Source organism: Balaenoptera musculus, chromosome 3 (assembly GCF_009873245.2).
Source record: "Balaenoptera musculus isolate JJ_BM4_2016_0621 chromosome 3, mBalMus1.pri.v3, whole genome shotgun sequence".
Taxonomy (NCBI): Eukaryota; Metazoa; Chordata; class Mammalia; order Artiodactyla; family Balaenopteridae; genus Balaenoptera; species Balaenoptera musculus.
In genome coordinates this window covers 29506959-29531962 of record NC_045787.1, presented here as the reverse complement: position 1 = coordinate 29531962, position 25004 = coordinate 29506959, and the positions used below count along the sequence as shown (strand labels likewise).

Here is a 25004-nt window from a genome sequence, read left to right as displayed (position 1 = left end):
AGTGTACAACCCGTTCATTCTCAGGTCTCTGGAGGTCTCCACTGGGGTGCTAACATCCCGTGATTTACATCTTAGTCGGTTACTAAACGGTTTCCTGTAGAGCGCCGCGCATCGCCTGGGCACGCAAAGGCGTGTGTCCGAGGAACGCACGGGGAAGGTGAACACAGAAGGACCCGCGGAAGCTGAGGAGGAGACCGGGAACGGGAAGAGGAGCGGCCGAGCGGAGGGGACGCGGGACCGCTGAGAGGAAGGGGCGGGGGGAAACCCGAGGAGACCAAGAGGAGAAGAGGAGGGAGGAGCACGTCCAGCTTCCCGCCCGCGCTCCCGGCCGGCTCGGGGCAGGCGCACTGGCGGCGCTCTCTCGCGTCCCCTCCCCCCACCTCCGCCGTCGCCTGGGCGCAGGCTCGCGTCTGCGCCGGCGGCTGGGCCCTCGGCAGTCACTGTCTGGTCTCTGCGCCGCGCTGCCGGCTTCGCCTTCTGCCTCCCCGCGCTTCCCCCTCCCCGGACGGGCCGGACCTTGGCGGAGGTAACTGTCCGCAGATTCCTGCCCCTCACGGCCCCAGCCTCCTCCCCAGGCTGTCCGGCCCGCGGGGTCCTTGGGCTCCTCCGTCCCCCTCACCCCCTCGAGTCTTGCGCGCCCGCGACCTCCCCAGCCCCGCCATCCCCCGCCGCACCCAGCCCCCTCGTCCCCCAGCTTCCCCGGAGTCGTCCTCCGGCCGCCGCACCCTCAGCCTGACGGAGGCTCGGCGGCTCCGAAGGGCCCGGGTCGCCCTCCGGATGGCTGGGAACGACGTCCGTTTCGGGCCAGACCTCGGCCCCGCACCGGGGTCCTCCAGCTCCCGCCCTGTCCCGGGTGGGCACCGCGGTGGCACCTCTCGGGGCAGAGGGCGGCGCTGCCCCGCAGGGTCGGGTAGGGAATCTCAGAGGGGTCCCCTGGGGATGACCTGTGCGAAGTGGGGAAGCTCCTATGTTTGACCTTAGTGGGTGATAAATTGAGCACGGAGGAATGGACGCGATTTCTTAGACTCGTCTGTGGTGGAAACCACAGAACAACTTGGATTATTCTCTCTCTCTTTTTTTTTTATTGAGCAGAGTTCCCTGAGCTATACAGTAGGTCCTTGCTGGTTATCCATTTTAAATATAGCAGTGTGTACGTGTCAATTGGATTCTCTTGAAACTGCTTTCGCCAATGTGTTTTAAGTAAAGGTACTTTGGGGGGGGGTAGACTTAACATGTTTCTCCTCCTCACATATTTTGTGAGTATGATCGAGCTTACTTTTATCTCTTTCTTCCATTAACTAATTTGACTTGTTTCGTGATGTTTATTAGTATCCATCCGTACGTAGCATTATTGTTTTGAGTGCCATTTCGGTATGAGGCAGAAATAACCTTTGCTATATAACAGGTGATTTTCAGAGTTGTAAAAGATAGAAGACCATCCATCATCAAATTCTACTGGGCTCTGTCTTTACATCTTGAAATTATTAGCTATCTTTTTATCCTTTCCTTTTTTTTTTTTTTTTTTTGGCCTCCTGGCATGGGGGATCTTAGTTCCGTGAGCAGGGATGGAACCCGTGCCCCTTACAGTGGAAGCACCAAGTCTTAACCACTGAACCGCCAGGGAAGTCCCTATCCTTTACATTTTAATTGACAAACTAATAAGGATGTAAAGGGAGTATTTTAAAGCAAATCCCTGGCATAAATACTTAAGTATAGACAGAATCTCTCATATCTGGGAGAGGTGAGGTTCTAAAAAAAAAAATAATAGAATTACCACACACCACCAATCTCATTCCTCTTTCTTTTAGACATCCGTCCCCCCCCTCCCCGCCCCATTGTGTCTGCTTCCTCACTTTGAAACAACAAGATGTTCCAGGTTCTTCTGGTTCCTTTCCTACCCCAGCCCTGAAATCACCGGGTTTTCCTAGGAGCTCTGGTTCCTCCTACTGAAGAATGGTATTTAGAAACCGAGATCTGGGTGTTAACTTTGCTCATGGTTACTGGGGTGTTGTTGCTTCTAGGCCCTTTTAGAGGACAGAGCTAGAAATCATGATTTTTATACTGTACCTCCAATTCTAATCCAGCCCCTTAGGGCTCTTCCTTACCTTTCCCTGTTCTATAATTGTTTCCCCTTTCTTCCACAATGAAGATGCTAGCTCTCGTCAGTATATTGTTGACCCTTGAACAACACAGGTTTGAACTGTGTGGGTCCACTTATACTTGGATTTTTTTCAATAGTAAATACTACAGTACTACAAGATCCACAGTTGGTTGAATCCTTGGGTACAAAGGAACTGCAGGTACAGAGGGCTGACTATAAATTATACTTGGATTTTCAACTGCACAGAGGATCAGTGCCCCTAACCCTGGAGTTGTTCAAGGTCAATTGCGCGCTGATTTGCTCAATCCTACAATACACAGAAAATCGCTTCATAATTTCTATACTCACACCCCTAGGAAAAAAATAAACCTACTAAAAAGAATTTGAGGTTTGTTTGTAGTTCTTTTTATTTTTAGTTTGAGAGTATATAGTCAAAATACTGTCGTAAAAGTTGCTTGAATTAATCCTTTTTCTCTTCAGTGTGGTTTTTAAATTTTATTTTATTTATTTCTCTTTGTATTAAGTTTTAGTTCCCCCCTATTCTTCTTTTAATTAACATAATTCCCAAACTCAAAACTATACAGAGGACTTCCCGGATGGCGCAGTGGTTAAGAATCCTCCTGCCAATGCAGGGGACACAGGTTCGATTCCTGGTCCGGTAAGATCCCACATGCCGCGGAGCAACTAAGCCCGTGCACCACAGCTACTGAGCCTCTCTTTTTATATATATATATATGTGTGTGTGTGTGTGTGTGTATATATATATATATATCTCCTTTTCTCCATACACATACGTATACATCATTTATCCTATAGAGTTTCTTACATTCTGAATTTGGTTGATTTTATTCTCCTGGTGTGTTTAATATGTTCCTTCATTCTCTTTATTTCTTGTCAGCTGGTAGTTTGATTCAGACACAGATTCAGGTTCAGTTTTTAATTTTCTGTCTTTGTAAGAATATTTCATAGGTGGTTGTGTGTACTTCCTGTCCACAAAGCATCATATCACAGGGAATATAATGTCTATTTGTCTCACTGTTAGTAATTTTAAGATTGATTAGTGGCAGCCGCATAGTACAGGGAGATCAGCTCGATGCTTTGTGACCACCTAGAGGGGTGGGATAGGGAGGGTGGGAGGGAGACGCAAGATGGAGGAGATTTGGGGATATATGTATATGTATAGCTGATTCACTTTGTTATAAAGCAGAAACTAACACACCATTGTAAAACAGTTATACTCCAATAAAGATGTTAAAAAAAAAGATTCATTAGTGGGTTTAGGGCATGTCAGTCCACTTGTTATAGAGTTCCCCATCTACTTTCACCTAATAGTTTTAGCAGCCACTGATACTATTGACTAGATCTGTTATTTCATTGGGAGTTGTAAATGATGCTTTTCTAATGCCATTATTCCTCTTGCATTTGGTTAGCGCCTTTTAAAGAATTTATTTAATTTATAATTTTAATATTTATATTTAAAAATTTAAAAATAAATATTTGAAATTATTTATTTAAAATAAATTATTTAAAAATAAAGTGTCTAAGGAAGTAGTCATCTGGAATATTACGGTTCTGAGGAATTGAAAAACATAACGTTACAGTATAAAATATAAGGATGGTTAGCATCTTAATAGGTCATTCTGTGCTGTATTTGAATAGTCTTTCATTTAAAGCTTATTTTATTTTAAAAAATTCAGCTATTATTAAAGATGGCATTAATAATACCAAATAAATTCAGTTTTTTTGGACTTCATAAACTAAATAGAATTAGGAAGATAGAATTTTTTTAAAAAAAGAAAGAATAAGGGTATAAGTGGTCTGAAGTGACCTCTAAAAATGGTTCGCTATTCACTTGACCCAGAAAACCCCACAAAATCATGCAAATCAAGAGGTTCAAATCTTTGTGTTCACTTTAAGAACACTCAGGAAACTGCCCAGGCCATTAAGGGTATGCATATCCGAAAACCCACCAAGCGTCTGAAGGATGTTACTTTAAAGAAGCAATGTGTGCCATTCCGTTGTTACAGTGGTGGAGTTGGTAGGTGTGCCCAGGCCAAACAGTGGGGCTGGATGCAGGGTTGGTGACCCAAAAAGAGTGTTGAATTTTTACTGCAGATGCTCAAAAATGCTGAACTTAAGGGCTTAGATGTAGATTCTCTGGTCATTGAGCACATCCAGGTGAACAAAGCCCCCAAGATGTGGCACAGGATTTACAGAGCTCATAGTTGGATCAACCCATACATGAGCTCTTCCTGCCACATTGAGATGATCCTTACTGAAAAAGAACAGATTGTTCCTAAACCAGAAGAGGAGGTTGCACAGAAGAAAAAGATATCCCAGAAGAAACTGAAGAAACAAAAACTTACGGCCCGGGAATAAATGCCACAAAAAAAAATTTAATAAAAGTAAAAAAAAAAAAAAAAAAAAGGAATAAGGCTGTGATTAAATACAATCCAGGCCAATGACCAAATGCCATCATTGTTCAAGATTTCACAATATTAAAAATTTTAAAAAGACTCAATTTGGAACAGGCACAAACTTATACGAAAATTGCAAATAGAGTACAAAGAACTTTTTTTCATGAACCATTTGAGAGTGACAACTGATGTTCTCTTACCCCTGAATGTTTTAGTATCTACTTTCTACAGACAAGGACATTCACCTACATAACTGCAAGACAACCATCAAAATCAGAAAATTAACATTCATCTATTACAACCATCTAGTCCTCAGTTTTTCGTCCTATTCAGGTTTTTCCAATTGTCCCATATTGTCCTTTATAGTGAAAGGATAAAATTTACAATTACTGACTGCATTTAGTTGTCAGGTTTCCCGTTTGGAACAAGTTCCTCAATCTTTTTAAAACTTTCATAAACTTGAAACTGTTGAAGGTTACAGATCAGTTATTTTGTAAAATGTCCCTCAGTTTGGGTTTGCCTGATATTTCCTTGTGATTAGATTCAGGTTGTGTTCCTTTGTACATATGTCACAGAGATGTTTTTCTCATTTTAACTATTAGGTGGCACGTGATTTCCATTTGTCCCATTCTGATAATTTTCATTTTGATCACTAGACAAAATGGAATCTGCCTGGTTTCTTCATTGTAAACTTACTTTTTCTCTTTTGTAATTAATGAGTATTTTATAGGGAGATATTTTGAAACAATGTAAATATACCATTTTTCATCAAATGTTCAATTTATTAATTTACTAATTTATAATTATATGGATTCATGGTTTCCTATTTTATTCCATGGATTTTATTTTTTATTTATTATTTTAAAATATTTATTTATTTTTATTATTTTGGCTGCGCCAGGTCTTAGTTGCGGCACACGGGATCTTTAGTTGTGGCATGCGAACTCTTAAGTTGTGGCACGCATGCGGGATCTAGTTCCCTGACCAGGGACTGAAACTGGGCCCCCTGCATTGGGAGCGTGGAGTCTTACCCGCTGGACCACCAGGGAAGTCCCTATTCCATGGATTTTAAATCCATTAATATAATTGTTTTGATGCTCAAATTGTCCTCAGTTTGGTCTATGGGATCCCTTTCATTATGGCTTCTGTGTCCTCAGTGTGCCTGGCTCCAATACACTGTGCCAGGCTCTTCCACTGCGTGAACGTCCTCCCAAGATTCACTCAAGAATGGACCATTCACCCAAGATTATGCTTCCCTCACCCAAATAGGGCTCTGACAAACTGTTCATGGCCTCTACCACAACTATCCCCACAACCAGCATGGGGACTTGCTGGGCATCTTTACTTCATATTATCTCAGGGCTTCATTTTTACGTCAACTAGTTTGGACTTTCTTACAGCTCTGTGACTTAGGGCAGTTTGACTGTTTATGTGGTGGTTGAAGGCTTCAGGAGTGATTATTCCATAGAGTAAGGTAAAAGTTGTATTGCCTTATATGAGCTAGCCTTGGGAAGTGCATAGCACCACTTCCATTTTACTCTTGGTCAAAGTAGTCAAAAACCACCCAAATTCAAAGGATGAGGCATAGCCCAGAGCTCTCAATGAGAGGAGTATTGAAGTCATAGTGTAAGAAGAGCATATGGGATGGGAGGTATTTTTGTGGCCATCTTTGGAAAACACAACCTGCTACACTGAGAAAATCAAATCACATAGAAACTATATTGTCAAGATGTTCTCCTAGTTCATGTTTATCTTCATAGTCTGAGAAGTAGCTTGTTGAAAGCAAGTACATTTTGTCTGACTATTCAAGTTGAGATACTGAATAAATTGTCAGCATCTTACCTTAAAAAGAGTTAACTTGAGCTGATGAAAAAGTAATCTACTAAAACTTTATGAAAATTCTAAATTAAGATCCTCAGTAAGTATTACGGGCTATTATCATTTTTTTGTTTGTTTTGATTTTTACAGCATCTTGTGACTTTTGACTTATTTGGTCATTGATATCTCAGCAAGCATGGAGATAAGATTAGAAGTTTTGACTTCAACGAGTATCAAGCAGAAAAAACCCTGGCCACGAGTCTCCTGGTTGGGACAGGTAGGTTTTTCTTTAATCATACAATATCAGTTCTAATATGTGTTAACTGTGTGCTTTGCCTCTAAGATCAAAGAATGTTCTATGGCCTTCAAAAAATACAATATCATCTGTAGAAGGATCACCTGCCCACTGAACAGGGTTTTGTGTATTTGTGTGGTAACAGGCTGGCAGAGATGGGGAGGGAGCATCAGTCTTTCTGTGGTCTAATCAGAGTTGCCACCACTCTCATCACTCTCTTGCTCCTTTTCTCCATAAACTTGCTTAATCTTCTTCACAGTCCTCTGCTGCTTTGCTCTTGGAGACCTGGGATGATGTATCATCCTCACTCTCATCTGCTGTGCTCTCCTGGGAATGCTGGGACATAATTTCTTCACCCTGCAAGTCCCGGTTTTTGAGATTGCACAGCCAGAAGACCTCTCTGCAATTGTTGAGGATGAGCATGGCTTTCACTCTGCAAACTAACAGCTATAGGGTCTTTTTGAGCAAAGGCACATGTTTGGTGAGTTTTGTGTCCTGGTGAATCTTGGAATGCCCACACAAGTGATGAAGCAGCGTGGTGTCCAACTGGAAGGTTTCCAGTAAGCTCAGATCATTTTCTCGATGTTTTCTAAAACTGAAGTCTAGGAGCAGCATGACACTGCTTCAGAAATGAGAAGCCATGTCTATTTTAATCTAAGTAAATAATTTAAAACTTACCCATACTACTGTTCAGATTGATGAGATAACAGCAGGTAACTCAGTTTAGGCTAGCAGAATTGGAAGACACTCCTATAATTTTAAACTCCAAAGAAATCTCAGTGCAACTATTAGGTCATCCTACCTAATAATTCTAGTAAGAGGTACTTTAAGATAGAATGCAAAATCTTCAGGTTACAGAATCAACCTTATTGTTCATTTTATGATGTGTAGTACAACTATACAATCTTTCTTAAATGTCACTTTGTTTTCTTTTCTGGGATAACTTACTCAGGTAAGAGGCTGAATTAACTTCTGGCATCTCTTAAGTCTCTCACATGTTTCTTCTCTTAGGAAAATGAAGCTGTTTTTCTTTTGGATGATAAATTCATAAATGAAATTAATTTGCTATCAGGAAGGACAAAGAAGAAAATTCCCAGTCTTCAGCCTTTGTTGAAGGATGTTACCGTCCTAACAACGTCCAGTAATGGTTAAGTAGTACTGATATTTTCAGAAGGCTAGATTAACTGTATTTTTAAAAATAATTTTGGGAGTAATATTAAGGGAAATGTTAGATTATAAGTATTGTGTTTCCTTTTTGGAAGCAGATGCCTGGCTGGCTGGGGTACTTGCTACAGGGGAGCTTTTCCTCTGGAACAAAGATCAAGATTGTTTGAAAACTATACAAGCAACTGAAAAGCCTAAAGAAATGATTAAAGCTGCAGTAGGTGGGAGTTTTTTATTTGTTTAAATTGGTTTAACTTGATATATAGGAGAAAAGAAATATATCTCTGTGTAAATATATATATCTGTATATATATATATTTTTCCTTATATCTGTAAGTATTTTTTTGGTGTTTATTTGTGACAATTAGGTTCATCTTGAAGAAGAAAAATCTGGCATGCCTAACATATCTGTGATAACAGTGGGTTCCTAATATCACATATGAGTACATGATAAATGTTATTATAATTTGTACTTTTAGTTTATTACTAGTGCCTTAGTTTTACATTCTGAATGGAAACATCATTTAGGTTCCTTATTGTCAGAATAGATAAAATTTGTACTTTTTTGTGGGAATTCAGACTTCAGAGGTTTAATTACTTTTTTTTGTTGTTTTCTAGCAAGCTCTTTGAGACTGTACTTGTATGTATCTGGCGATGGGAAAAGAGTTCTGCTTATAACTCCTTCTGGATGCATATTTCTTTGGGAACATTTGGAATTCAAGAATATCTTATCTTCTAAAAGCCCTTCATTGGCGGGCCAATGGTCCCAGATCATACCCGAAGAAGCAGTTCATTTGCCTTCCACTGAAGATAAAGAAGCTGTAGTGCATGCTGTTTTTATAAAAAATGAGGTAAAATCCAAATCAGACGGGGTATTATAGAAGTGGAGATCTCAGACTCTAAGAACAGACACCATCTGGGAAGCTGTTGAGCAGAGTGTGTAATGGCATAGCTATATATCTCCAGTCATCATTAATTGTCATAGTAATGGTGAAATTATCACGGAAAAGGTATTTTTATATTTCTTGGTCACATTTTAAGAGATGTTTATTAAAAATGGTTTGAACTTAGAGCTTCCTAGTTATACTTTTCCCTAGTTTTAGAGTATAACTAGTTCTGTAATAAAGAGAAAAACAAATATCGTATTTTAATGCATATATGTGGAATCTAGAAAAATGGTATAGACGATCTTATTTACAAAGCAGAAATAGAGACACAGATGTAGAGAACAAACGTATGGATACCAAGGGGGAAGGGGGTGGTGGGATGAATTGGGAGATTGGGATTGACATATATACACTTCTAAATATAAAATGATAACTAATGAGAACCTATTGTATAGCACAGGGAACTCTACTTGGTGCTCTGTTGTGACCTAAATGGGAAGGAAATCCAAAAAAGAGGGGATATATGTATATATATGGCTGTTTCACTTTGCTCTACAGCAGAAACTGACATAGCAGTGTAAAGAAACTATACTCCAATAATAAATAAATAAATAAATAAATAATTTGTTGGAAGGATTTATAAAAAAGCTAGAATTAGTGATATTAAGTAAGCCATTTAATTCCCAGGAAATAACACGTTCATTAACTAAAAGCATTCAGAATAGCTGCATGGTACTCTTTGTATGTATGGACCAACATTTTATTACCCAATCTACTATTGTTAGAAATTGCATTTTGAACTTCTGTTGTTTTCCTCCACCCCCATGGGTAGTGCCCTAATTTAAATAATAATGTAACTATAGAGACTTCCCTGGTGGTCCAGTGGCTAAGAATCCGCCTTCCAATGCAGGGGACGTGGGTTCGATCCCTGGTCCCACATACTGCAGGGCAACTAAGTCCGAGAGCCACAATTACTGAGCCTGTGCTCTCTAGAGTCCACGAGCCACAACTAGAGAAAAGCCCGCACGCTGCAATGAAGATCCGCATGCCACAACTAGGGCCCAACACAGCCAAATAAATAAAATAAATAAATAATATGTAACTGTAAAAGAAGAGAAAAATAAATATATTAGAATATTTCCAGTTATAGCCAGAGTAAAGGCAGTGTTTTCTTGAGAGAGTAAACTGCACCTTGATTTCCCATTTGAGATATGCCTGTGGCTCAGAAATTAATTACTTAGTCTTTAGCTTAATGTTAAGCTACATGTTAAGAATAAAAATAAGAGCAGGCTCTTGATATGTTTCATTTATATTATTTGTGATGAGAAATATGTGGGGGTTTTTTGTTGTTGTTTGGTTGGTTTTTTTTTTTTGCTGTTCTTTCAGGGATTAGTTTATTTTATTTATAGTTTAATTAGTTTATTTTATTTTTTTTCCTTGTTGGTTATTTATTTTAAACATACCAGTGTGTACATGTGAATGCCAAACCTCCTAACTATTCCTCATCCCCACCCTTACCCCCTGGTAACCATAAATTCGTTCTCTAAGTCTGTGAGTCTGTTTCTGTTTTGTAAATAAGTTCATTTGTGTCATTTTCTTTTTTTTTTGATTCCGCATATAAGCTATATCATACGATATTTCTCTTTCTTTGTCTGACTTCACTCAGTATGGCAATCTCTAGGTCCTCTTGATTTATTTTCAGATTAATTATATACTAAAGTATATTAAATTTATCTACAGTTATTTGGAGACTGCTGCTTGTGTTCATTTACTTTCTATTCCGGGGAATGCCTGAAGTTAACATTTCTAGCAATTCGGTGGCATGAAAATGTATTTACATCTATAAGGTGAGGTAAATGTTTCCTTCTTCCTTGTTTTCTATCTGTTTTTTTTTTTTTTTTTTTGGCCGCTCCATGCAGCATGTGGGTTCTTAGTTCCCCTATCAGGGATTGAACCTGTGCCCCCTGCATTGGAAGCATGGAGTCTTAACCACTGGACCGCCAGGGAAGTCTCTCTATCCCTTTTAAAACATTGTTATCTTTTGGCCCATAAATACGCAATAAGATTAGTAAGTGAAATGTGAATATCAGCTTCTGAGGCTTTACAAATTCTTTCTTCCTGTAAGTATGTTCTGTTTCTTTACTTTTCATTTTGAATGTCTATTATAGAAAGTTTTTCTTGTTTTTATTTTGTTTCCCTTCTTGGAATCAAGAACACATAAAAGGTAAGGCAGACAGACTATGGTCTTACTTGTCTTAAGACTATAAAAATAACTCCTTTGAAAAGTAATTCAATTGAATTTTTTTAAAATAAATTTATTTATTTATTTGTTTATTTTTGGCTGTGTTGGGTCTTTGTTGCTGCACACGGGCTTTCTCTAGTTGCAGAGAGCAGGGGCTACTCTTCGTTGCGGTGCACGGGTTTCTCATTGCAGTAGCTTCTCTTGTTGTGGAGCATGGGCTCTAGGCCTGCGGACTTCAGTGGTTGTGGCTCACAGGCTCTAGAGTGCAGGCTCAGTAGTTGTGGCGCACAGGCTTAGTTGCTCCGCGGCACGTGGGACCTTCCTAGACCAGGGCTCGAACCCATGTCCCCTGCTTTGGCAGGCGGATTCTTAACCACTGTGCCACCAGGGAAGTTCCAATTCAATTGAATTTTGAAAAGGAAATAACTTGAGTTTACTACTGTACCTTTTAAATGCTCAAGTATTTTTTCAATTAAAAGTAATTTTATTTATTTTAAGAAGCCCAATGAAATAGAAAGAATGCATTAAAAGCATATAATGACTAAGATTTAGTAAAATAGTGAGGTTTTTTGTTTTTTTCTGTTTATTTTCTTTATTTTTTATGCTAGCAGTACTTTACTTGGGTGTAATTTATATAAAGTAAAGTGAACAAATCTTAAATGTACAACTACGTGGACTTCGATAAATACACATATGCCTGTAACCATCCTCATATCAAATATAGAACATTGCCACTATTCTAAAAATCCCCTCTTCTCACCTATTTAATACCTGTAAAAATGTTTGTAATAATGTAGAAATATGTGTATCTAAACTTTTAGTGGATGCAGATGTGTTTGGGGCTGGCTACAGAACATGCCATTATTAACAAAACTCTGATATGGACCTTGTTTAACTAGCAATTACTCTTTTGTGCCCTGGATGAAACTTGTGAACAGTTGCTACGAGACCCCAAATATATGTGCACATGTACGAATTTAGTTGGACCCTTTAATTTTTTGTAATGAAGTATATATTAATTTAAAAGTTACTATACTTTGTTTTCAATTATTTCACTACTTAGATCATTGACATACCATGTTCAGTGGGCACAACAAGATTGCCTTCTGTGCAGTCTGATTCCTAAATGTGAATCAGTAAAGTCAAGAGGAGCTCTAATTTCTGCATTTTCAAGAGATGGCATTACCCTGGCAGTAACTCTTAATCAGAAAGACCCAAAGGTCAGTAAATGTAATCTGTCTTGGAAGTAACCTGTAAAACAGAGAGTTTAGTTCAGTTTTGAGATTTTTTTCCCCCAGAGTATAGTTTTTTTTCTTAATATTACTTTATATTCTTTAAATTGGTGTTTTCTGATCCACCTCGACATTGTAAATTGGTAAAGTTATTTACATTAGCTGCCGTAATTTTCAGAATTTGGCCTTCAGAGGTGAAAAGAGGATAATGGAAAAGGAAGAAAGAAGGGCAAAGTGGTAACTGATATTCTTAAAATGTAGTATAAAAGAGAGAAAAGTTATAGGTGGCCAGTATAAGTTATAGGTTGCCAGTTGGCAAAGACTAGGTAGTCCATTGATATAATAGATCTCTAGGTCTTCAGAATTATAAGTAAAATAATTTTAATGGTTTTTTTATCTTTTTTTTTCTCTTTCTAGGCAACTCAGGTATTATTTATAAACACACTGAATTTTGTTACACTCTGTGGTAGCCTTAAAGGATGTAGTAATAAGAATCCTGTGGTTCCAGCTACACTTATCAGGTAAGGGTTCTTTTGTATTTCTAAATAGTGTTTTCATTTTCTTTTTTAGTAGTTTAATAAGTTTAAGGCATTGATAATTCAGTAGGTATCTAAATAGATGTTTAGATAGATGATGCAACTTTCAGCATTTGTGCTTGATAGATTCTAAAAATTGCTTTGTATAAGGAAAGGCTTAAATAATTTAAGGAAGGGTGGAAGATACATGAACACATTTTTGTTTCTCTTTTATTTCTTTCTATGTTATCTTGGGAGGAGTGGAATTATGACTGGGTAGAGAAATACTGGGCTAAGTTAGAGAGGCTGAAATGAAAAAACCTGGGTTGGGAAGACCATTATATACTCAGGCTGAGGTGTTTCTAGCTTTTTAAACAAAGTTAGCATTCTCTGCATACGGGTGGTTAGTACCATAAGCGGTGATTTTGGATGGCACATGGACCTATGAAGGATTATAGAGTAGGAAAATTTCCTCTTGGATCCTCCTAATTTCCTATTCTGAATTGTTTTCTCTGCTGCTCTCTGAATTTCCAAAGTTTTCAGGTTCATCCAGCCTTGCCTTTTTATTTTCTTTCTCTCCCCAAAATTTCCTTTCTAGAAGTATTACTAGCCTCAGTTCAGTGGTCTGTTTGACTTAGGGTGTCCATCATTCACATGAGGAGGAGCTACTTTTTGTCTCCATGAAAGAAACATTAATATTATCAGATAGTTAAGGAGTAGTTAAGATGGCTTTGGGAAGAGGGAGTCTGCTACTGAGTGGAGCTCCGGCAGGCTGCAGAGAAGACAGGCGTGGTATTGACCTTCAAATCTACCAGTAGATCTTAGTTTTGGACACCAGTAGGATTAGAAGTTGTTCTAATTATAATGTAAGTGACAGAAACTTTACTTTGTTAGGTCATATTTTCATCTTATGATTTGCTTATGAATCTAAGTAAATTTCTAATTGGTATGTTGTATGGAGTAGATGTTTATGAGCAAACTCCTTTTTTCTTACCTTTTTTTCTGGGAAGTAAAATACACGAAATGTACGTGACATTTGCCTATTATTCATTCTTTTTTTTTTTTTTTAAAGTATTTGTTTATTTATTTATTTATGGCTGTGTTGGGTCTTCGTTTCTGTGCGAGGGCTTTCTCTAGTTGCGGCGAGCGGGGGCCACTCTTCATCGCGGTGTGCGGGCCTCTCACTATCGCGGCCTCTCTTGTTGCGGAGCACAGGCTCCAGACGCGCAGGCTCAGTAATTGTGGCTCACGGGCCCAGCTGCTCCACGGCATGTGGGATCTTCCCAGACCAGGGCTCGAACCCGTGTCCCCTGCATCGGCAGGCAGATTCTCAACCACTGCGCCACCAGGGAAGCCCCTATTCATTCTTTTGACCTTATTTTTTGAAGCGTCTCACCCCTTCTTGGCCATTATAAATTGTCAAAGACATTGTAGAGAGTCCTTTCTAAACATATTGTCTTGCTTTTTCTAGGTCCTACTGGATAGGTGATATCAGCTGGACTCATGATAGTCTCTTTCTGGCTTGTGTGTTAAAACGTGGCTCCCTGATTTTATTGACCTGCCAAGGTGAATTGCTAACGTTAATTACATTTGGTTGCTCTATAGAATTTGGGCCAGCAGAATTTATTCCTCTTCACCCACTAATAACATATAGGTGAGACATTTGAATTGTTTTAATTTATTTACAGAAGTTTTTCTCTTTTGGTATTACTTTACTGTGTATTTTTTTAATATAATTTCATCTTTCAAATTGTCTTATTCTTTCTTTGAGTCTGTCATCTCAATATCTGCTTCTTATTTATAGTTTTCTTCTGTTTCTTTTTGTGGCTTAATCCTGGTGAAAATTTGACATTGTGACTATGTAAGTATATGTTTTTTGTTTTTGTTTTTGTTTTTGTTTTTTGTTTTTTTGTTTTTAACATCTTTATTGGAGTATAATTGCTTTACAATGGTGTGTTAGTTTCTGCTTTATAACAAAGTGAATCAGTTATACATATACATATGTTCCCATATCTCTTCCCTCTTGCATCTCCCTCCCTCCTGCCCTCCCTATCCCACACCTTATGTAAGTATATGTTATTTAAATATTCAATAGCACTAAAAAAAGTAACTTCTTTGATATAAAAATTAATAGAAGTGTGATATATCTTTTATTGTTTCAAAAGCAGAACACTTAGGTAAAAATTAACTTGGCATATGTATCTACTTTTCTCCCAGAGGGAAAAAGGAGAAAAGTTGTTGGAAATGGGTAGTAGACTTTAGAAATTAGCCATATTTTAATTTTTAATTGTGAGATCATGAAGTATTTTGGCTTTGGAGTCAGAACAAGATTCAAACCTTGGTTCTTCTACTTATTAGTTGTGTGACTTTGGGTAAGTTATTTATTCTTAAGACTCTGTTTCTTTTACTGTGAAATGAAGATGACAGTAATTGTCTCTTAGAGTTGAGGGAATGAAGTAAGATAATAAATAATTATAAATTGCTTTAACACAGTTCTGGCATAAAATAAGTGCTCAGTAAATATTTGCTGTTATTGATGTTGATATTATTATATATGGCTAGACACATATAGACACCTATTTACAAATCAAAAGCATTGGAAAAGGTCTTTGAAACTAATCCATTCCCTTTGCTGTATAGAAAAGAAACTGAGGAAGGATGTGTCCTTGATTATATTTAGCAAAAAGTTTTGCTTAATTTTTAGCAATAGAAAATTCTAATGGAAAAACTTGTCACGTCGTGCAGTGAAAGTGTTTTTCCTTATTTCTTATGGTCTGATTCATAATTGACTTAAATTTCCTCACATTTTCCTTTAAAATTAGTATTTAGGGCCTTTCAAAATGGATTGCTCAAAAAAAAAAAATGGATTGCTCTTTTTGATTACAAAAGTAATACATATTCATTGTTTTAAAAAAACTTAAAAATCAAATGTTACAAAACTAAATAATGTAGAAAGTGAGACTTGTAATCCTATTCCTCAGAGATAACAATTATTAGCATTTTAGTGTGTTGTCCTCTAAATTTAAAAATTTTATATAACATTTATAACAATATTAGTTTCTTTTTTAAAGCAAAATAAATTATATGATATATGTTGTTTACTATTTTGCTTTTTTGATGTGACAGTATGTCATACATCTTTCCATGGAGTCACTTTTTAATGGTTTTATAAATTTCGCAGCATGTACATTCTAAAACCAATCTTCTATTGTGGATCATTTGGCTAATAAAATCTATACTTGATTAGTTTCCTAACCAGAAAAAAAATTATATTTTCATTATTCTCTTTATATTTATAAAGCTCCAAAGTTAATAATCAGTGATACTAAGTAATCAGAATCAGGTACACCACCATAACAGTAAATAACTACACTTATGTGGAAACTCAGTCAGATTTAATCTTAAGCTGATAAAATTATACTTATCACCATCCTCTCCAAATGTCCTCTGTTTCTTTTCTTTCTCCTCCTTAATAACAAATATACTCATAGCTCCTAATTATATTCTTATAAGTATATTTAAATAGATAGTAAGAAGGAAAGGTAAGTAACTCTTTAATAGTAAAAATGAACTGCCTCAATTATTTTCTGAAAAAGGTTGTATAAAACTAGATTAAAAACAAGACAGAGTAAGTGCCACAACGCTGGGAAAATTAAAAAAAACACATAAACCTTGTATTATTTAATCACTTATGTTTTCCTCACAGATATATGCACATTTAATATTTTTGCATTTAATTTGCTTGCTTTTTCATCATTCTGGAACTTTTAATTGTTTTGTTTTTTCTTTGGAATAACATAATTGTTTCCTTTAAGATTTTTCTCTTACTAATTCTTGAATTTTGGTGTTTGTTTGCTAGACCACAGCAGTTTACACTTCAAGATTCAGATAATTCTGTAAATTCATCAGCTTCTGATAGTGACCCTATGAGACAGAGATTTTCTATAAAAGCACATTCACGGTTACCCTACCTCATTATTTCTGATGGATACATGGTCACAACCCTTCGATTTCTTGATAATCTGTCTCCATCAGTGCTCATGAGATCCCTTCTACTTGATTCAACACAGAGGCTTGAGAAAACATACCAAAGTGTGATGCTGTCTAAGGTATAGTGCTTTTTGGTACCATTAGTAAAAGTTGACTTCTTAGTCCTTTCAGATTTAAAACTGTACTGACAGCCTTGGATTGTATACAGTTATCTATAGATGTTTTAATTGTTTGTAGTACAATTATCGATAAAATTTTGCTCTGGAAATCTTTTTTCTTCTATAGCCAAAAGGCCAAGGGCTGAACTTGCAATCACTGGATTCCCTAAGATCTAGCTTGTTAAAACACCACGGAAATGAAAATTTAGCTGATTCTACTGTTCCCAGATTCTTGCAGGCAGAAGAAACAATGAAGTTAAATGAAAAAACAGCAGATTTGCAGGTACTTAGTAACAATGTTTTATTTACTTTGAACAGTTACGTATTGACTTTATTCCAAGAAATATATTTTCTTTTTCTTTTATTAAAGGGAAGAGAAATTTGAGAGCACTAAAGTGATTCTACTTGTAAGGGATCAAATGATATTAAGTATAATTTTTTTCACTCATGTTTTAGGATTTTGAAGCCGAAGAAACTAATGAAGGCGAACATTTTCCAAACAGCTTATTCTCTTTTTGGAACCAAAAGAATGATCTATTGTTTAGTAGTGCCAAAGGAGGAAGATTGGAATTTGCTTCTATGTTTGATACCATACATGCAAAAGATAATACTGAGGAGACGGATAAAACTGTTACAGAACTGTATTCTGTCCAGAAAAATCTTCTTGCAGCATGGACTATAGGAATTTCAAAAAATGTGACAGAAAAAAATTTAATGTTAAATTACACAGTAGTTTGTATCACTCATTTTTTGTACATTCTTCAATTTATAAAATGTCCTTTCCCCAAACTTGATCTTTTTTTAAGCAAGAGCCCAAGACATAATGCATGGGTACTTTGTATCTTTCAACTTTTTCATCAGTGTTTATCAATCCAGTACTGGGATATGAGATACAGACAAGATGTAGGACATTTGGTAAAGCTGACCTCAAATACTATAAAGCTTTTGCTGACACAGCCACAACAGAATCAGTTATTCTCAAAGAAGCTTTTAGCCTGTTTTCATTTACTTAGAATGGTAGCTGATCATTTAAATGGCGTATACAGTCTTCAACCAGAAGTTATTTCAGCATCAACTGATGGAAGTAGAACAGCAAAGCAAGACTCATTGGTGGTACCCATTTTTCAAATGTTTCAAGATAGTGGTGCTCGGAAGAACTGGTCTTGGAATTCATCTTTCAAGATTCGTCCTCAAGTATTAAATTTTGTTCAACAGCCAGGACACAGGTATAATGACTTTAATATTAGGAGACCATCAGCTTTATAGATTTTTCAAAATTGAGATATAATTCCCACACTGTAAAATTCCCCATTTTAAAGTGTACAATTCAGTGATCTTTAGTATAGTCACAGGCTTGTAGAACTATTAGCACAAATTCCAGAATATTTTTATCACCCTCAAAAGAAACCTTGTACCCATTAGCACTCAGCATTATAGATTTTATGTTATAGGATTTATGCCAAATATTATTCAACACATATATTTTATTAGTCTTGGGCATCCATGATACTGTTGAAGGATTTTGGTTTAGATAAGCACTATAGAAAAATGACCACAGGTACATAAAGCATTTATGAAAATTTTAAAAATATGCATTTTTTGATCAGTGGACTTTGTGCTATATTTAAATCTGATCAGTTTGTATACATGTTATTACCTCAGTGAAGAATACATGCAGAAAAAAAAAGGCTAATGAGGAGACTATACTCATTCTTATCCTTAGTCTGAAATTTGATTTTTATGATTACCTAATTTTGTGTGCAGATTGATTGTTCTCTGGAGAGTATTGTACAGAAAAACTTTATGGTATCAAACACAATTAAATCAAAGAGTTCCTGAAGATGACATACAGTTAACTGAAAAGATGACACATGAAGCATCTACTGTCAAGTCCCTGTTATGTCATATACAGGCTAAATTGCAGACTGCTGGAGTTCGCTTGAACCAGACCTTAGAACTTAAATCTATCAATGGTCAGTATCTTATAAACAATTTCTAACTCCAGGAATAAGTGATATAGTTAGTTGGACTTTGATTTTATTAATTGGTTGCAATTATTTGCTTTTCAAAATAATTTCTAGCGGAGCTGTATCCACTAAATTTTAAAATAAGTACATGTTTATAAAGTAATTTAATTAACCAGCACTAATTTTTGGTTAAAAACTTTGTAGGGGAAGAGTGTTTCCTATTAGGATCATATGAAAAGTCTGTTCAACTATGGAAGAAAGCTCTTCAAGAAACCCAAGAGAAAGGTAGGGGAGTGTTAAAAAATAATATTTGCCATAATATTGGTAGGACCATATTTTAGCATGCTGTTGAGCTTAAAAATTATTTCAGATTTCTGAGTGCTCATAGTTTCTTAATGCTCAAATAGAATACATATTGTCGGTACCTTTACTGTCAGAAATAGTTATTTAAAATTATTCTTAGTCTTGGAAATTGTAACACCAAGAATTTTTTCTGTTATCCATAAATAAGGCTCCTCTGTCCTTTTTTTGGTTAGTGATGGAACCTGTGATTGATTGTTGATAGGGAAAAAAATGAGACTTAATCCCAAATTTAAAAAAAATATATTTTGTCATTTAGTGGACTGCAAGTATCTAAACGAGAAACTATGGGTCAGATAATTTGTCACCTTATTACAGACTTACAGAAACATGGAGCTAAGGCTCTCTGCCCTTAAGTAATTTAACTTTAAGAATTTCCTGTGGGACCTCCCTGGTAGCGCAGTGGCTAAGAATCCGCCTGCCAATGCAGGGGACACAGGTTCGAGCCCTGGTCCGGGAAGATCCCACATGCCATGGGGCAACTGGACCCGCGTGCCACAACTACCGAGCCTGCGTGCTACAACTACGGAAGCCTGCACACCTAGAGCCCATTCTCTGCAACAAAGAGAAACCCATGTACTGCAATGAAGAGCAGCCCCCGCTCACTGCAACTAGAGAAAGCCCGCGTGCAGCGACCAAGACCCAATGCAGCCAAAAATAAAATAAAATAAGATTAAAAAATTAAAAGAAAGAATTTCCTGTGAGTTAGACTTATTATGGGCTACATGGAGTTTTTTTTTTAATATTTATTTATTTGGCTGCATTGGGTTTTGGTTGCGGCACGCAGGATCTTCATTGCAGCACACGGGCTTCACTCTAGTTGTGGCACTCAGGCTCTGGAGCGCATGGGCTCAGTAGTTGCGTTTTGCAGGCTCAGAAGTTGCGGTGTGCAGGCTTAGTTGCCCCGTGACATGTGGGATCTTAGTTCCCCGACCAGGGATTGAACCTGTGTCCGCTGCATTGGAAGGCGGTTTCTTAACCACTGGACCAACAGGGAAGGTCTCCTACATGGAGTTTTTGATGAGAATCTAGGGGTGTGGATTCTAGAAACTGGTGATAGCTTTTATGATATAGGGCTGAGGGTATGAGTAAGATGACAGAGGTTCTCAGCTAGTGACCTTGGAGCTATCCTTGACTGCAACTACTACCTGGTCAGGTTTGGCCAATTATTAAATTCATTTTCTGACTGATGTGGCTTTGTATGTTTCATTAATTTATCTACTTAACTGGTATTTATTGAGGGCCTGCTATGTGTATTAGGCAATAGGAATAACTGAAATAAACAAGATTACCCTAAAGTTGCCCACAATCTGGAGGAGAGATCACATAAACAACTAGAATGTTTCTAATCATGTTTTATGGTAGGTGCCGGGAAAGCACACAGTCTGAGCTGGAGTGCAAACAGCAGTCTGGGGAAAACCTGGAGGAGCTGACGTTTAAAATTGAGTGAAAATTGTCCAGTTGAAGGAGTGGGAATGGTTTAACAAAGGATATAGCATTCCTAAAGCAAAAAGGCATGAGAAACCATGGCAGTTTGGTAAACTGCAGGTAGTTTTAACAGGACCAGATTATTTGAAATATGTGTGTAATATTGAGGATAGGGTGGTGAGTGCTAAAGTGAGAGGTAGAGAACAGATGATAAAGGAAGATATTCTGCAGTGCCATGGGATTAAGATTTTATCCTGAAGACAGTGGGGTCAGTTAAGATACTTTATGTAAGAAAGAACTTTTCAAATAAATATAGGCCATTTGGAAAGATCACTTTAGTACATTATGGAGGGCCATTTGTAGGAATGTGGTGTAGAGATGTGGGTTTTACCTAGAAGCAAGACAGTTAGTTGAGGAGGTCCTGAACCAAAGCAACGTCAAGAGTACTGGAGGACAGAAGTCACATTTGTCAGATATTTAAGAGTTTTGATCAATTGGACTCGACTAGAGAAAGAAGTCTAATGTAGTTCTGAGATTCGGGGATTGTCCAACTGGATGAAGAAGAGTGGCATTGAAGGTGATAAGTTCTCATGAAGAAAAGTTTTCATAATGAGTCTCATTGTAGACCTTTTCATTTAATTTCATTTCCAACTGTATCCATTTGGTATGGTTTCTTGTAATGGAGACTGAAAATAACTGGCTTCAACAAGAAAGAAGTTTATTTCTCCTTCTTAGGAAAGGAGGCCAGAAGTTGATAGTCTGGGGCTGATTTGGTGTTTCTGTGGTTTCATCAAGGACTCATGCTCCTTTAGCTTTTCTACACCGTCGTCCTTAGTGTGTTGCTTCCAGTCTTAAGGCCATTACATGAGTTAAGACGGGTGCTGAAGTCCCAGGTATCATGTACATAATCTAGTTAACAGAAAGGAGGAAGGCAGGAAGGGCAAGAAAGGGTGTACCTCCTAGCTGAGTTACCTCTCTTTAAGCAGCTTTTCTAGCAGTTCTGTACAATATTATCTCTTGGTTCAGAACTTGTCATATTTTCACATGGCCACATCTAGCAAGAAATTGTGATCTGGGTGCATTGTAACCTCAAATAAAATTAGAATTCTTTTACTCAGAAAGAATAGATAAGGAGCAGGCAGCCAGCAGTCTCAGTCCTAAGCACCCTTCAGATGTTTGAAGGCAGTGGTCAGGGGCTCCTATCTTATTGGATAGTGTTTCTTCTCCTTTGGAAAGTCTCTTTGACTGTCTGTTTGATATTTGTATGATTTCTTGTGTGGTTTTTAAAAAATTTTTATTTTTAGCATGTTCCCTTCTGTTTCATACCATGTGTACTTGAGATAGATGTCGTTAGTGGACCTTAGTACTGAGATGAGGATGTGCACCTCTCTTTGGATAAATTCTTAGTCATTCTAGCGCCTGATCAAAGAAAATAAAATTGTTCAGAACTTAAAATGAAAAGGAACAAAATATTGCTTACCTGTTTTTTATTAAAGTATAAAACAGGTACAGAAAAGTTCACATAACATGAATGTACAGCTTGATGAATTTTTATAAACTGAACATTCCTGCCTACCCAGCACCCAGATCAAGAACATTACCTAGCTAACATGTTTTTTTTTTGTTTTGTTTTGTTTTTTAGCTAACATGTTTTTAATGTAAGTGTAATTCTTCCCTGTTTAAGGAGGAAGAAGGATATGTTTTCTTCAGATACGCTATTATCTTTCCCTTTTGTACTGCCACCTCTATAACTATAATTTAAATGATGCTCAAGGATTATGTGATCAGCTAGTAAGAGAAATACTGATATGGTCCCACCTACCTGTAAAAGAAAATGAAGATTGTTCAGGTATGCTTTTCAAAAATCAGTATGTTTAATGTTAGTAATTTGTATTTATAAGTGTAGATATGAAATTGCTTATACGTAAAAGTTGGTTGCTCTGCCCTATTGTGGTAAATTTTGGACTGTCAGCTTCTCAGCAAGGATCATGTTTTTGTTTGTTTTTAATCTTTGGGTCTCTAGGCTTAGCAGTAATTGCCTGCTGAACTGATATAATTGTCTCACAGCCCTATTTGTTAGATGTAATATTAGGTACCCAAGTACCTTTCCTTGATATGTTCATATTTTCTTTAATGGTTGCTTAAGGTTGTTTAGTAAAGTGATGAAAATCACTTTCTGAGGTATTCTGAGTCTTTTTAAAATTACTTAATAGGCTGCAGAATATTTGGATTGTCCTTTTTAAAAGAGGTATATTTAAATTAAGCAGTAACCAGAGTAAAAGATATATATGAATGAACACATAATATAGTTATAATGGTTATACGGTCGTAGACCATTAGATGTATACTGTGCGTATGAATGTGTCAGAAAGGCTTAATATATCAGAACTTTCTAAATGGAGTTCATGACTCTAATGGAGTTTTGTTTGTTTTTTTTCTAATAACTGATTATTTATTGGTTTAGAACATAATTTTACTGGTGGAAAATAGTGATCAAAAGAAGTTAGTTTACAAAGACTTCTAAAAATAGTTTGAGAAGTGGGGCCCATCTCTTACATAAAACCCTTTCTTTGATTTTCACTGGTTTATCAGAACAGTATTAGTTTCTTTGGCTTCAGCCACTGTTTTTTTTGTTGTTGTTGTTGTTTTGTTTTGTTTGTTTTGAGGTGAGATAGATGGTAGAATACCATGACATTTTTATTCTGGTATTCATATTTTCTCTGCATTTTTTTTAAATTTAATTTTTATTTTATACTGGGGTATAGCTGATTTACAATGTTGTGTTAGTTTCAGGTGTACACCAAAGTGGTTGTTACACGTATATCCATTTTTTTTCAGATTCTTTTCCCATGTAGGTTATTACAGAATACTGAGTAGAGCTCCCTGTGCTATACAGTAGGTCCTTCTTGATTATCTAGTTTTTATACAGTAGTGTGTATATGTTACTCCCAAACTCCTGATTTATCCCTCCCCCTCCACTTTTCCCCTTTGCTAACCGTAAGTTTGTTTTTGAGTCTGTGAGTCTGTGAGTCTGTGAGTCTGTTTCTGTTTTGTAAATAAGTTCATTTGTATCATTTTTTTAGATTCCACGTATAAGTGATGTCATATGCAGCCACTGTTTATAGATTTCTTACTTTTGGTGATATTTGTCTTTTTAAATTTTTGTGTTCATTACAGAAGTAATACAAGTTCATTTTAGACAATTTTGAAATATGGAAAGGCTTAAAGAAGAAAATAAAATCACTTAATTCAACCATTTTTTGTCTATATACATTTATATATGTATATTCTGTTTTGTAATTTTTTTTTTAAGAATTTTTTAAAAAATTTTATTTATTTATTTATGGCTGTGTTGGGTCTTCGTTTGTGCGAGGGCTTTCTCTAGTTGCGGCAAGCGGGGGCCACTCTTCATCGCGGTGTGCGGGCCTCTCACCATTGCGGCCTCTCGTGTTGCGGAGCACAGGCTCCAGACGCGCAGGCTCAGTAATTGTGGCTCACGGGCCTAGTTGCTCCGCGGCATGTGGGATCCTCCCACAGGGCTCGAACCCGTGTCCCCTGCATCGGCAGGAAGATTCTCAACCACTGCACCACCAGGGAAGCCCTGTAATCTTTTAAACTTAATATTATGATGAATATTTTCCAATGTAAATAATATTCTTTTTAAAAACCTATTAAGCCTTTTCCTCATTATTGCACATTTTAGATTGGTACCACCTATTTACTATTGATATTTTAAGTAATGCTGTAGTGTACATAAATTTTTGTGAACATTACTAATAATATCTCTAGGTTAAATTTTGAGAAATGAGGGTACAGGATCAAAGAGAATCCATGGTTTTAAGACTTCTGATGCCTGGTGTCAAATTGCCCTCCAAGAAGACTCGTAGCTGTGTATGAGTGGAAGACTTTTATGTGTGACTTTTTAACTGACTGATATTCTTTTTTTTTTTTTTTTCCAGTAATATTGTCATGACATGATAATAAATTTCAAGATAAGTTGAACCTATTGTAATGTATTTGTTTTAATTTTTAATGACAATTGTTTAGAGTATATTAGTCATATCCCTACTGGGTCAGGAGTCCCCAAGACTACCCCCAAGTTCAGGGATTCACAGGGAGGACTCACAGGACCTAGTATATAGTTGTACTCACAGCTGTGATTCATTACAATGGAAGGATACAAAGCAAAATCAGCAAAGGGAAAAGGAGCATGGGGTGAAGTCCGGAGGAAACCAGGCACAAGCTTCCAAGAAGTGACAAGATAGAAATGGCCATACACATATAGAACTTAATATTATTGTGAATACCTACCAAGTGACTTCCTTTCTTTTTTTTCTTTTTTTTTTTGGCTGTGCCACATGGCTTGTGGGATCTTAGTTCTCACAACCAGGGATCAAACCCGGGACCCCTGCAGTGGAAGCACGGAGTCC

At 37.0% G+C, this 25004-nt stretch overlaps 1 protein-coding gene across 9 annotated transcripts in view; it reads left to right on the top strand.

The window, feature by feature from the left end:
- The first annotated feature begins 266 nt into the window (after window positions 1-266).
- The window catches only part of CPLANE1 (ciliogenesis and planar polarity effector 1), a 132890-nt gene continuing 108152 nt past the window's right edge, over window positions 267-25004 (top strand). For 8 of the 9 annotated variants that reach the window (XM_036846408.1, XM_036846411.1, XM_036846410.1 and 5 more), the window contains exons 1-15: window positions 267-526; window positions 6487-6613; window positions 7643-7778; window positions 7897-8016; window positions 8414-8646; window positions 10423-10529; window positions 11988-12144; window positions 12574-12677; window positions 14143-14325; window positions 16531-16780; window positions 16947-17102; window positions 17276-18045; window positions 18584-18792; window positions 18991-19071; window positions 22259-22423. In XM_036846408.1, coding sequence (XP_036702303.1) covers window positions 6533-6613; window positions 7643-7778; window positions 7897-8016; window positions 8414-8646; window positions 10423-10529; window positions 11988-12144; window positions 12574-12677; window positions 14143-14325; window positions 16531-16780; window positions 16947-17102; window positions 17276-18045; window positions 18584-18792; window positions 18991-19071; window positions 22259-22423 — 2752 coding nt within the window. In that variant the 5' untranslated portion in view covers window positions 267-526; window positions 6487-6532. The remainder of the gene's footprint in view (window positions 527-6486; window positions 6614-7642; window positions 7779-7896; window positions 8017-8413; window positions 8647-10422; window positions 10530-11987; window positions 12145-12573; window positions 12678-14142; window positions 14326-16530; window positions 16781-16946; window positions 17103-17275; window positions 18046-18583; window positions 18793-18990; window positions 19072-22258; window positions 22424-25004) is intronic. The other variant, XM_036846416.1, reaches the window with a different exon arrangement.